The 14,766-nt window shown below is 38.0% G+C and overlaps 1 protein-coding gene across 10 annotated transcripts in view; it reads right to left on the reverse strand.

Annotated features, from left to right (window-relative positions):
* Positions 1-315: 315 nt before the first annotated feature.
* CEP170 (centrosomal protein 170) overlaps positions 316-14,766 on the reverse strand; it is a 187,167-nt gene continuing 172,716 nt past the window's right edge. For all 10 annotated transcript variants that reach the window (XM_075126944.1, XM_075126953.1, XM_075126951.1 and 7 more), the window contains 3 exons: positions 8,958-9,051; positions 4,870-4,921; positions 316-2,642 (listed from right to left, as the gene is read on the reverse strand). In XM_075126944.1, coding sequence (XP_074983045.1) covers positions 2,356-2,642; positions 4,870-4,921; positions 8,958-9,051 — 433 coding nt within the window. In that variant the 3' untranslated portion in view covers positions 316-2,355. The remainder of the gene's footprint in view (positions 2,643-4,869; positions 4,922-8,957; positions 9,052-14,766) is intronic.

Genomic DNA, 14,766 nt, shown 5'->3' on the forward strand with positions numbered 1-14,766 from the left:
GGAGCCCCTCCGCGCATCCTAGGGGCTCCCCACGCAGATTGAAGCATAAATTCTTCCTTCCTTCCTTCAATAAAGCGTAGTTTACTATTCTGAGGCCTGAGTGTCCTCCTTTTGCTGGTATCTCCTCCCCACCCCCACCCTTGCGGGCACAACAACATACATTGTAACATCTTTCAGGAAAGAAAGACTATCTTTCTTACATTTAGGAAAATGCCATTTCCTAACTGAGTAATTTAATCTAAGTTCCAACAAAGCAGAAATACCTGAACCTTCCTAGTTCTAAACCACTGAATTACATATATACACACACACACATTATATAAAGTTCCAGAAACACTTTATTTAAAAATGGAGTTGTAAATGCAAATAACAAAATAACATACATAATAAATGTAACAAAAATAAATAAGGAGAATGTGTCCATACAAAATAACATAGTAAATGCAAAACGCTTATTACAGAACAAAAGGGTGTAAATGCCTGAATGAACAGAAACAAAATCTTGTGTGGAGAGCCTAAATTTTTCCTAAACCATTTCCTATTTTTCATGTGTCTGAGAAAAAAATCTGTTCCCAAGGATTAAACAAAAGAAAGAATTGTGATGGTGGTTTTGGTGCACTAATTTTTCAACACCTGACCCTATTTTCAATTTATTTTTGCCCTTCTGCACCATTTCAAACATTTCCTATAGCCTCTGTAAAATAATGGAGTAGAATATTGAGTTGTACAAGAAGGATATTCTATTTTCTTTTAAATTTTAAACAAATATGAAATCCATTATACCACAAATTACTGGTTTTCTTACATCACTACAAAAATGTTTTTGCATTTTTATTAACTGGTCCAACTTTTTAGCGACTTCTGAAATCCTGTACAATTAAAAAATGTACAGAAAGTATTTTAAACATATGTTATATAGGATTATTGCTGAACTACTAAAGACCATTTCATAAAAGCTGCAAAACTGTATGTGTAAACATTAATATACAGAGACTGATGCAAACGCAGGGAAATTCCAGTCTACTAGTTACATTTAACAGAAATAAGATTCCTCCAAATTAGTGTTCTGGAAATACAAGATCATTTACTTTTATTTTTATTATTTCCAAATGTTACGTTACTGGGACAACTTATATAGAAAATAGGTTTATGTAAGATATTTTAAATAGACTTGCTTTTCAGTGGTATAAGCAAGAAATCTACATGAGCAGTCTTCTTTCAGAGTCCTTTTAAATGTATAAGACAGAGACAGACTTATGAGAATTCTAAAGGAAAATATACAGAAGCAATTTATTTGCTTGGGAGTGAAACTGTTGATCAACCAAGTTATGACATCTATCTCCAAGTCTTCGGAAGAAAATTTTACCCCTCATGATCATTCCAAGAAACACACATCGCTTTTGTAAATTTACGTTGCATCTGAATTGGCAACTTCGTATGAGAACCCATTGCCTCAATATGCTTTTAAATGTCCCACACAGTTGTACGTGTAAACTTGTTTTATAGTTTCGACAAACATTTGGAGAGAAATGAGATATTAAATCCTTCTACTTTCATTCAGATCAAAAAGACATTTTGAACAAGATCAAAAAGTGCCAAATTGTCCTTTCGGAAAGTGGAATAAAAACACTGCTCTGTTGAAACAAGTACAGTATTATCAATTTTCTATGTACATCAGAAGACTGACTCCTATTGATATTGATATGTTCACCTACCACTCCCAGCAAATTCTTAGTGCAAACATAATAGTTGAACTTCGTAAACTCCAAGACAATTTACGCAGCAACAAGGTTATATAAATCACAGAACTGTTTGAAAATTTCAGTACGCAAGAATGAATGCTTTGCAATGTCTGTCTTATCTTATACACTAATGTGTTATTGTACTCAAAGGCAGTATATCCTATATAAATCCTCTTATTCAGCATCAAACATAACTGTTCAATAATTCTATACAAACTATAATTGAAGAGGTCCGTTTATAGAACAGCTTGGCACAGGAGACTTGGGGTTTCAGTAACATTGGATGTTAGTCTGCTTGCAGGTCACCTTAAAAGCATGGCTCTTAAAAAGAAAAATCTATATAGGGAAAGACTGCTGATATAATTATGTTTGCAAAGCACACAACCACAAACGGCAAACCTGCCACAATCTGCTTTTCTACATTGGTATCAATGCTCATCTGTATGGTTTGAAAAGGACGTGCATGACAATCAAAGCATCACAGTTAAAGAAAACTGGTTTAACAAACCAACTGCAATTTGACCTTTTTTTTTTGTATAAAACCAACATTATGACTCTTCATTTATTTCTAGACATTCCATATTGAAGGTAATTATGACAACAATTAATAATGTCATTCACGCACACTGGGATCTTCCTCCTCCCCATCCGGGTTGAACCTGTTGAAATGTATACTGAAGTCAGGCTTGGATTCAACATTGTCAAATGCAGTTGGAACAGAGATGACAGCAGGCCGAAGGGCCCTAGCTTCTGGTTGACAGTTTGGTTGTATCGGAGCGCGGGTACTGTGAGAAACAGGGCTGGACTTATGTTTAGGTTGAGCTGGTAAGACAGGGCTTGTGAATCCCAAGTTGCTCAGAGCATCCAAAGTGCCATCAGGGTCAATCATAGCATTAATCACTAAACCATCAAGGAGTGGGGGGAGGGAAAGAAAAAACAAAAATGAAGATTAGGGTTTTGTGCTTTGAGAAAAACAACTTTTAAAGTCTTGTCATGCTTTTCAGCATTTGAATTCATACACATCTTTGATTCCCTTCCCCTGGGTTAAGAGTCTGCAGAAAACCCATTAATATCAATAACTCAGCACTGTTCTGTTTCATTTTCAGAGTCTGAATGGAAATGATGATGCATAGGTTTGGTTCTATTCATTATTTCTATAATGCCAGAATATTGACAGATGCTGGCCTTTTGTCTGCTGGACCTTATAAAGTAATTACCTGAACACAAGAACATGATGGTGACTGTAGCTTGGTATGTTACCTCTGGCAGAAGCCTTTTCATATATTAAGCCTCAATACTTCAGAGAAACTATACAAAACCTATACAATGCATGGTTTAGTTAGAAAAAAGAGAGGGTGAACAATCTAAGACTAGCTGATAATCAGCTTGTATCTGGTACCATGAGGGCCAATAGCCCTTAAACTGTAATGGCAGATGAAGTTCTTATTCACATACAAGGGTCTGTAATTTGTAATATTACTAAGATATTATATTTCCTTCAGTAATACCCTATAGTAGTAAATTCCAAAAATTGATTAAATGTTGCATAAAACAGTAATTTCTTTTACCCATTTTAACTGACTACATTAGGAAGTGGGGAAAACTGAAGTACCTAATAGAGCTTCACTGTACAATTAATTATTTGGTATGTTCACTGTGTATTTTTCTGCTTTCCAAACAGAATTGATCTATGTTTCCATAAGGTCGAATTAGATTATCTGAGCGCCTAAATAATCAGTGTTTTAATCTTTGATTAAATGTGTGCCCACTCATACATTTTGTTACCCTTCTCAGGACCTCATATTTCTAAGTTTTTTAAGGTAAAGTAACTTAACCCAAACACAGTAATCAATGTAATAGATTAATAGAGGGTTTAAAATCAAATCAGAATACAAACAAAATAGCAAATTACAATACAACATACAAAAAACCAAGACAACACAACCCAACATCACAAAGAAATATACATATACATGGACCATCACTCCATCTCTCCCGTTGAAACTGCTCTTCACCTCACACACATTTACGTGTGTACACATTTTATATATGTGGTAGTGTAGATTCTCTTTAATGTTGTCAAACTCAGCTAATTAATAGTTTAAAGTTGCATTTATTTATCAGTGCAATATACATGTGATTCACTCTTAGCAATGTCTGCATAGCAAACTTTTATAACTGGAGCATATATCTCCACCCACCACACATCCTCATAATAGTCTTGACACAGGGAAAAGCAACAGTTTAGCATTTATGTAGTATTTTGGTAGCGCCATGAATTATCAAGAAATTATTCAGTACTCTGAAGTAGAGAGGACCATGTAATTTTAAATATCACTTTTACAGCATTAATCTGGAAGTCCTTAATTTTTGGACATAACCAAATAACCTGTTTTAGACACTCCTTACATGCTGCACTCCTACTATATTTTTCTTTCTTGTCCTGAATTGTTCTATGAAGATATTAGTGCCTTGGAGAGGTCTTGATTTATCCAAGTTAACCAGGCTGAATGCCCCTTGCCAAATAAATACATACATAAAAATATTGAATCTGTCAAGCTTTCCTGATGTAAGTCTTTTGGTTTCTTTTGGGAGCCTCTCTCCTTTTCATTTTAACTCTGGCCTTCTCTCTTCTATACAAAGTGCATAATAATTTCCTCCCCCATAGTTTTAAAATAATTTAGTAAATCCTCTTTACCGAGATGTTATTCATATTATATTAATGTTTGATTACTGTTTATCATTATTATAATTTATTAAAATAACATTTTGGTTTATTCCTTCTATATACACATTATGGAAGTCTTGTTTTAGCTTACATGGAGATTCTAACTACTTCAGACAGAATTAATATATAATACACTGGTTCAAACAATGACAAAAAAAATTGTTTCTTCTATGAACAGTAAGAAACTGGCCAGTGGAGAAAATTTCGCTCTTCCTGAGTCATGTAATTTAGCTCAGTTCACAATATATTCTCCCAGCATTCATATTTAGTAAGAAGTGAATAAGATTTACATGGTTTTAATGGAAAATATCTAACCCTGTACTTCAGGTCAGTATTTATTAGGGGTTTCTGCAATACATTTAGACATAATGCAGCAAAACTGTATAAAACATGAAATACCTTGCAACTGTTTTTCAACTCTTTTCAGCTCCTGCAAGATTGATGAAATCTCCTGGGGAAGAAACATATATTCAAACTTCTAGTGCTACTTTTCACTAAGAAAAAGCAGATTTAATAGTTCAATAGTAAACTTAAAAGAAATCTTCTCATAAGTTATTTGGGTTGTATCTCCCTGTGGTAGCAGTGGCTCTTGTTGGAGATGATGGATGGGGTGGGGTGGGAAGGGGAAGAAATAACCAGGGTCCCTGGCCAGATGGCCAGTTAGGTGAGGCTGCACTGCTGTGGGATGCACAACTGGTTGTCCTATCAGAAACAAAGAATTCCTTTGACTGGCCAGTTGCCCACATTAGTCCCTTAAATGGGGCACATGGGTATCAAGGCTCATTCCATTCCTTGCTCATGGACCCGCAAAACCTATTATCCATGAGCCAGACTGAATCCCCTCATGGTACCAGGGTTGGAAAGAACCATTTTGCCAGAACATTGAGGCAGCTAACCGGCAAGGCCTTGCAGGAAAGTTACAATATAAATTCATTTTTAGGGGTTGTGGGGAAGATGCTTCACGTTTCAACCTGATTTAGGGGGAATCAGGATAGCTTATACCCCAAGACAAGAGGTATTTTGAATGGCAGAGGTTAGCTTGATGGTGGCTCTAATATAATTTACTAGAGTTGAGCACCCAGCTAACATGGTGGCCATGCCTGGAAAGTCTGAGCTGTACAGTCTAGGCACCACAAAAGAAAATTAGGTAACCATGATTATGACCAGATAGTTACCCCACAGCCAGAAGGGCTGCAGTCACTAATGTACCAGTACTTACATTACTGATACGTTAACACAAAACTGTAGCTATGAAGTCATTTCATTTTAATATTGTACCGTGTTGTTGTGGAATACCTGCAATAAGGTCAGTTTGGGTGCATCTATAATCCTACCTCTAGAATACCAATTGGGCATGTTAGAACTGTAAACTGAGGCCTGATTTACAGTATGCGGCTATTTCGGAATTAGCTGAGTTAATTCAAAATAAAGCTGATTCCATCCACATGACCAAACCAGTTTTTTCGATTTAAAGGGATCTTTAATCTGATTTCTGTACTCCACCTCGGCAAGTGGAGTAGCGCTAAAATCAAGATCGCAGTTCCGGGTTACAGGTACTGTGGACGCAATTCGACATTATTGGCCTCCGGGAGCTATCCCAGAATGCTCCCTTGTGACCGCTCTGGACAACACTCTCAACTCTGATGCAGTAGCCAGGTAGGCAGTAAAAGCCCCGGGAACTTTTGAATTTCATTTCCTGTTTGGTCACCATCAGGATAGTCCACCATCACAGGCGACCATGCAGAGTCCACCATCACAAGAGACCACGCAGTCCTGGATTCGCAGATGAGCTCCCGCATGGTCTGAACGGGAGGTACTGGATCTCTTCACACGTTGGGGAGACGAATCTGTTATGGCAGAACTACGTTCCAAAAAAAGAAACACAAATACGTACGCTCAAGTCTGCAGGGCCATAACGGAAAGAGGCTACTCCAGGGACACAGAGCAGTGTCGTACAAAAATCAAGGAGCTCAGGCAAACGTACCAAAAAGCCAGGGAGGCGAATGGGTGCTCTGGGTCACAGCCCCATGCATGTCACTTCTACTGTGAGCTGCATGCAATTATGGGGGGTGACGCCACCACTACCCCACCACTGTCCGTGGACACCTGCAAGGGGGAAGTTGCACGGAGCAAGGAGGATGAGTTATTGGAAGATGAAAGTGCACAGGTGGCAAGTGTGGTATCCGTTTTCCCCCCAGCCAGGAACTATTCTTAACGCTGGACTCAATAGCCTCCGCCCACTCCCAATGTGGGCTCCCGGACCATGACCCTGGAGAAGGCACTTCTGGTGAGTGAGAGCCTGATGGGAGCCAAACGGTGGGGGGTGGGAGGAAACCCAGTCGTGCTGGCCTGTTCGCGTTTAGTTTAAAGGACTCATCCCTGCTCAGAGCCTCATTGGAGCCACACGGGGTGTGTGTGTGTGTGGGGTGGGGGTATTGTGTGAAGCGATCATCCCAGAGAGCCTGCAGGCCCTCCTTTTATATGGCAAACCCACCAGGCATTGTTTGCTATGGGAAAGGGGGCCTGGCAGTTTCAAAGCATTGAAATGAATGCGGAAGAAGCAGAACCCTGCGTGCCACTAGGGCTTACCATGGCTGCCTGCAAGCTGAATTCTGTTGCCCAGCCTCGTGTGATGGCTTACTCACACCAGAGTAGCAGGCACTTCAGTAAAAGAGGCAAAATGCGACCTTGTACAGAAAGAACATGTGCTGTGTACTATGAATTACCTGTTTCACTGAGAAAGTGTCCCCTTTGTTCTCTAAAATGTATCTTTTAAAATACTACCCTCCCTTTTTTTCCCTCCCACAGGTGCAAATGTTTCAACGCGGCCCCTATCTACTCTATCCCAGAGGCTGGTCCAGATTAGAAGGCGGAAAAACCGAACTCGGGATGACATGTTTGCTGAGCTCATGCAGTCCTCCCGCACTGACAGGGACCAGCTGAATGCGTGGAGGCAAACAATTGCGGAGTCCCGTAAAGTGTTAAATGAACACAAAGAGAAGAGGAACGTTAGCCTTGGTACTGTGGACACACTTCACCAAATTCACGCGCTTTAGTGGGGACACACAAGACCGAATGTACACAGTCCCTTCCAAAAATTCGAACAGAATAATTTCAAAATAATTTCGTACTGTAGATGTACCGTGAAGCAGCAAAGTTCTAATATTCATAATGTTTTGGAAAGAGCAATGAAGAAACATTCTTCTTTTAAAGCTAAGAATTTTGCAAAATAGCAACTGACTTCCAGAATCCTTTTGAAAGACTTCTGTTTTCAAGAATCCATGAATTGGATTAATCAAGGTGGCCAAGAAAGACTTGAGCCAATTATCTTGGGTTTGATGGATTGAGGCAATATCTTTCAGCAGATTCCACATTTGAACATGACATCAGTGTTCTAATATCTATTGAGTTAATAAGATTGAAAACTAAGGGTTAATCAGCTTGTGATTTAGCCCATTGCAAGGAACAGTGCATTGTTGTGCTGTGAGAATGTGACTAGTAAATTCAGTCTCCTTCCTGATCTCCCCACTGCTCCAGGAAGGGAGTAGACTTGATGGGTGTGGACACTCCAAATGCACTGGTGTGACTACACTTCCCAGTCCTTTGGGCATCAGGAGGTGATGTAGTAGCTCTGCAGAGCGTGTTTCCCTCTTCTTGCAGGAAGCAGTGGTAAAGTGCAATGGAGTAAGGGGGTAACTCACATGCTCCACTCCCTTGCCCTTGCGCTCAAGATGGGCCACAATCTGGCCTTAAATAAGAAGGAATAACAAATTCTTACTTACACATTTCATAATGTCAATTGAAAAGCAGAAAACAAATGTGCTTAATTTTGAAGAGGGCTCTTCTGATGATATTTCCTAAGTATTTTCATTCACTTACATCAAAGCACAACTATTTTTCTAAATAGTAAGGGTCAGTAATTAAATCTGTCTTCCTCAAGCATGTGAAATAATTCCAGTGAGAATTCCTCCATAAACATAATCCAGATTTTAAATGCTGAGGGTTACTAAATTATTCTTTGCTCAAATTAAATGTATTTTAAGGAGTCGGTGTTTGTTTTGACACCTTGATTTATTAAGCCATTCTTCAGAAAAAAATCTCTCAGGTTATTTCAGGCCATTTCTCACTCAGAGTGACATGTTCTGAATACGCTAGCCTTTGGTTTATGGTCCTAATGTAATATGCCTAACAAAATGCATATAAACACAATGGTTGAGCTACGCTTTGTAGTATTTTAAATGAACATTCTTAAGATGCTGAATTCTAGAGAACAGAATGTTTTTCTCTTAATTTTGTTCAATATCCCTGAAGTATGAAAATTTTAACTAATTTAAGAGCTGCTGAGGCAGAAAGTCTCCTAAATCCTCACACTTTTTCTCGAGATTATTGCCTTGCTTCTTCCCCTTTAAAACATGCCCAATCATTTATGGATCAGAAACCAGGTAAAAATGGGTCTCATTCCATCCCAAGAAGATACTTCTTCATACCATGCTTGAAGTTTTTACAATAGGAACTTCGCTTTCAGTTCGTAACTTGTTTTCAATTTCTTCCCAATTCCGGTCTTTGTCCTTAAACAATATTCTATAAACAAGAAATGCAAAAATTTTATTTTAAAAAGAGATACATTATCAAATACACTGTGTTTCAAAGATCTACAGACCTAGGATGTAAAAAAAAATAAAATAAAAAAAAAATAAAATAAAAAGGGCTTTGAAAACCCTGACAAACTGGAATTTGAAATGAAGACAATTGCCACAGTCCTAGCATTAAGGGTTATATTTTCAATGCAATTTGTAGCTAACTCCTTGTATAACTACTATTGACAATAAAAATTGCAGTCACATCTAAATACTTGCACTGTTTTGAAAACATATATCTAAATATCACTCCTACTTTTCCTACCACACAGAACTGTGTTTTTTCAATCTGATGTTTTTATAACAGGCAAAAAAAATCTTTTATTGATCTTGTATTTTACAAGACTTGCAAATAGAAGTGAAAAAATAATGTTAATAGATCAAACATGACTCATTTTCATTCTTTTAAATAAATTAATGGAAAATACAGTATGAGTATGGTAGCAAAATAAAGAAAAATATGAAGACAGTTGTGTTGTGCAGACTTTATAAACTCATTTAGTAATGCTGATAGTTTTTCTGTTAATCAAACATATTACAGCACATGGTTTCTGAGGGTGGACAGAAAATCTTTTTTCTAGTGACCGAGAATCTTAGAAACCTCAGCTGTATGTATATAACTTAGTAACATGAGAGTTTTAGTACAGTAAAAACAAATTTCCTTTTATTGTTTATTTTAGAGCACCCTTATAGTAGGTGCTTCAAAGACAATTTCTTGTTTTATTATTTCCCTGCAGTATTGAACAGTTTTTATATTCTCTTGCTACATCACATAAATGTCATTTCAGGTTGTCAAAGTGTCACATCACAAAGAAAAGGGGATCTATGGGTATTTAATGTTTGGGTTACTGCAACTTTATTTTCAAGTAGTGAATAAAAGCCACTAACTATCACTCCATGTGAGAGTATATCCTCAAATTTGCCTTCCCCTGAATAATACAATTAGTTATTAAACACACGAAAATGCAACTGCAATCATTGCATTTGTTACTGGTATTTCAGAACAAGAAGGAATTTATCTATGTTTTTCCCATTCAGGAGACAGTGCCATCCATAAGTGTCCAGGCAGGGAAATTAATTAATTTAAAGCACCATCAAAAGGCCACACACTTGAAACAATCACCAAGTTAGTGAGGGCTCTCTCCAGAAATCATTATTTTTTATACGTGAAATTGGTGTGATGTGTAGCATTTTACATCTCTTAAAGGCTGGGATTTTTCAAAGCACCTAAGAGGGTTATGTGTCCAAATTCCAATGAATTGCAGTTGGTGTTTGGCACCAGCTCCCTTAAGCTCTTTCAGAGACCTCAGCCTAAAAATTACCATCATGGTAGAAGGGTCTATTTTTTCAAAACCTGTGCCCCTTTATTATACTTTAAATTTTGCAGGCAGCTCAAATTTGTCCTAATTTCTCCTCCTGACTTTGCTATTGATCTTCACAGTCACTGTTGTCTCAATATCAAACCATAAACATCATGAGTTTTTCTTGTCAAATGTTTCAATTCACTAAGAAGTGCTGGCTCAGGGTATGTCTACACTGCAATCAGGAAGTGTGGATTGTACCATGTGTAGACATATCTGAGCTAGCTTTGATTGTGCTAGATCAAAGCTAGCTTGCATAACAATAGCTGTGAAATGGTGGCAGCAGGGGCTCTGGCTAATATTTAGTCCTGCCATGAGTGCAGAGGACTGGACTAGATGACCGCTCGAGGTCCCTTCCCGGCCTATGATTCTACTCAGGTATGTTACCAGGATCCTGGGCGAGCAGAGCTAGCCCATGCAGCGACTCACACAGTCGTGGCTTCACTGGTATTTTTACCCAAACTAGCTTTGACCAAAGCTACTTGGGTATGCCTAGACATGCTGCAATCACACCTCCCCATTGTAGAGTAGACATACACTCAGTGCAGCGGGAACAAGGCAAAGGACCAAAGGAAGAAGAGAATTAGTGCCTTAATAGACAAAGCCAGAGCAAGGATAGGCATTAATAAAACCTCTTTTCCAAGAAGACAGAATAAACCAGAAAATTATCAAGGGTATGGAGAAAGATGACAGCCTTGTGAAGGAGCCCACCTCTTTAGGACTCAGTAGTTCTACTGGGACAAAACCATTTGGTTACAGATATACTCAGAGAGGTGGCAGGAAGATATTCAAGGTTTTCTGGCAGGGAGTGAAGATGTAAAACTCACCTTCAAAGTTATCAAACTTCAAGCCTGCAGACCTGAAAGTCAGACTAATTTTGAACCATTAGGACTTACCTGCAGATTGATGAGCTACAGAAAGAGTAAAGCTAGTTAGGTCCTGTAGTACTGGCGCAAATAACTCCTGGAGACGTTTGGGAAACACTGTATAGAGAATCAGCTCCGGCTATACTTTCTGCATCTTCTACTGGCTTGTCTATCATTCTGGATATCAGTATGAACACGGTTTCTTTAGTGCTTAAGAATTATTTACTGTTCCTTACTCCTTATCTGAAGTCATAATGCTCTGTTTTTGGCATCACACTTGTTAGTTTCTGTGGAAACGATTGTGATGCGACAAACAAACAGGGGATTAGTACTTCATGTAGGGAATATGCAGCTAGACCAGAAGAACATATTCCTGTTGAATGTAAATATCCTTAGTAGAAGAAAAGTTCAGAAAATCTAAGATATATAAGCAGAATTGTTTCTAAATATTCTATTTTCCAAAATTCACCAGGAGGCACTCAATGCTTTTCCAAGAAATTGTGGAAGGTATTAGGACACTCACTCAGATATGACACTTATCTTTTCCCCTTTTTCCTCATTTACCCTCTTATTATCAATTTTATTATTTCAATTTTTTCCTACCTCTAGGTCAGGTGATCAGATTCTTCTGCTGGCTTCAGTCTGACTCACTCCAGAGTTAATGCTGTTTGTTTCTCCATCTTTTCTATTTTTCTCTATCATTGGCTCTCCTTATCTTTTAATTTCTCCCTTTCCCCATGCTTATTTTTTTTAGCCTCTTGTATTTTCTTTCTTTTCTGCTCAATAATCTATCAGTATTTTCCTTTTCAGTGCTGCCTTTCCCCTGATTTCTGCATATCTCCTCTCACCTCCTGTTATGTCTAGATACAGACTGAAGTATGGATACTTCTACCTATCTACACATAGGCTCTAGCAGCAGGTTTCTAGGATTTAAAGGGGCAAATTTCCTTTCTGTTGCCTCTCAAGTCCAATCACAACCACACTGAACCAGCTAGAATTTAATCAAGGCCACATACCTGTGGCCACCAGTGTTTAACTTCATGTCCCAGTACTGGTAACTGATGGATCTCAATTACCTAAAGCTGGTCAGGAAAAAACTTCCAATACATTTTAAAGTTGTTCCATTGTGTAGGGATCAAAATGGAACCGATTTTATTTTAAAAAAATTGTGAATTTTTAAAAAGTGAAAATGGTATAGAAAACACTTCTGTAACAATTTTGATGTTTTTGATAGTTTTTGCAACTTTTTAATCCAAATACTTTTGGAAGTTTTCCTCATGTGCCTGCAAGACTGCTGCCTTCCCTCCTATCCCTTTCCTTGTGGTATTAAGTCCCACTTGCCTTACCTTCTCTCCAATACACTTAACTGACAGTTTTCAGAGGCATGAGCTTTCGTGAGCTACAGCTCATGCTCAAATAAATTGGTTAGTCTCTAAGGTGCCACAAGTACTCCTTTCCTTTTAACTGACAGTGCAGCTCTCCATTTTATTTCCGTCACACTAAACACTCTGCTCCAAATATAGGAGACTTGAAAAGCCTAGAAGTTAGCACCAACACAGATCTGCATGCTGGCTTTGTCCTCCCAAGATCACACTTAGCATACGTCTGCGGACGTGATCCCCAGCTCAAGGAGACATAGCTGTGCTAGCCCTCATGGAGTTAGCATGCTAAAAATAGAGTGTAGCCACATGAGGGGCTGGCTGCTTCAAGTATGTACTTATGGTCTTAAATGGGTATATACTTGGTGCGGTGCTGCTTGTGTCACAGCAGCTAACCTCTACTTTTAGTGCACTAGCTTGATCAAAGCTAGCATGGGTGCGTCTTCTTGAGCTGGGAATTATACCCCCAGCTCGAAGTGCAGAAGTACCCTTTCACTCCATATGCCTCCTGACCCCCAAAACAAACGTTATAACTTTCCTCTTCCCTTCCTAGCTGCCTCATGCTCCTGCTTTAACCTCTTCTGATAACATAGGTAAGAAGTGTTTTTAAATAGCAAGAAAGATAAATTGTATAATTTGTATAAATTGCTCTGAGGAGCCACCACTATAAGTAACTTCCAAAAAGGTGGTGATACTATGCTGGGCAAGAGAACTGTGGAATTTTGGGGTAGTTTATAGTGCAACCATTGAGATTCTTATCCATCATTGTCTATAGACAAATAGGGGAGAAGCCAGCAAAACAAAATGATTTCTTTTTCCCCTCAAATTCATTTATTTCCTAAACACAGATGCATCTCAGTTTATTTTTAATCTCAAGCAAACACTCTTGTGTGGAACTGCTGAAATATATGTACTTAAATTCAGAACCTAACTCAGCTGGTCTTTTGGGTTAAACTGCAAATGGTATTGCAAATAAATGTTACAGCAAAGAATAGTGCTCTCACTCCAAAATGTGTTTCTCGGATATGACAGATTTTACCTGTTTTAGAGAGATGTAAGTTTATAAGGACACAATTCGTTAGCACAACTCCAGTTGCCCTGCACTGCGTTTGTCTTGTAACAGAATCTCACACTGGTGGACAACAAAATTTGGGGGAAGATTTTTCAGACACTAAGGTCAGCTAGGTGCCCACCTCTAACTGGTGCCTTTGAAAAATTCCTCTTGATTTTCAAGTTGAAGGACTCTGTTATAGTGCAAGATTGATAGTTGTCAGTCTATGCTGATTCTCACTATGTTACTATGGGCCAAATTCTCTGCTGATATTAGCATGAATCATTTTATATAAATCAAGATTTAATCTACTCAATTTAGCAGGTGTGCACAACTGGCATACACTTACTCAAGTTTTCTACTAGTAAAATGAAAAATCTTTGATTGCCTCACTGGAGAGGTACTGTAGGAAATACTACTGAAAACTTTTACACTGTATTTTACAGTATTATGCAAATGCATCATCCTGTTGTAAATGTACAGAACATGTAGAGTATGCACAAGTTTGGTTCATGCTGCATACTGATTATATAATACCTAACTTACTTTCTAAATTTTCACACCTATAAAACTCAAATACGACTCTACTTAATAACCTGCTTCCTTCAGAAGGCGTTAAAGGAACTGCTGAATATACAAAAAGACATTATGCTGAACTCTAAATAAAGTTTATGATGAATTGCAACTGGGTTGGCAACATTTTTTCATATCAAAAGGTATCAGGTTGCCCTCTGAGATGAAGGATTACAAAGGAATAAAAAGTGAAAAAATATTTGAATAATTTATTATTTCTGAGGCACTCCTTTGACAGGTGAATGCTGGGAAACATTCAAGAACAATTCAGCCAGTCAACAAGATTCCTACTCTAATGAAACAGATTACTTTTAATTATATGAAAAAATAAAAAATTCTGCATAAACATAACTGTGATTTCCTGGGGAGACTACGCTGAAATATAATCCTGAATTATAAGAATATTTTGTTTATAATTTCAATATTTTG

Source organism: Caretta caretta, chromosome 3 (genome assembly GCF_965140235.1).
Source record: "Caretta caretta isolate rCarCar2 chromosome 3, rCarCar1.hap1, whole genome shotgun sequence".
NCBI classification, from domain to species: Eukaryota; Metazoa; Chordata; order Testudines; family Cheloniidae; genus Caretta; species Caretta caretta.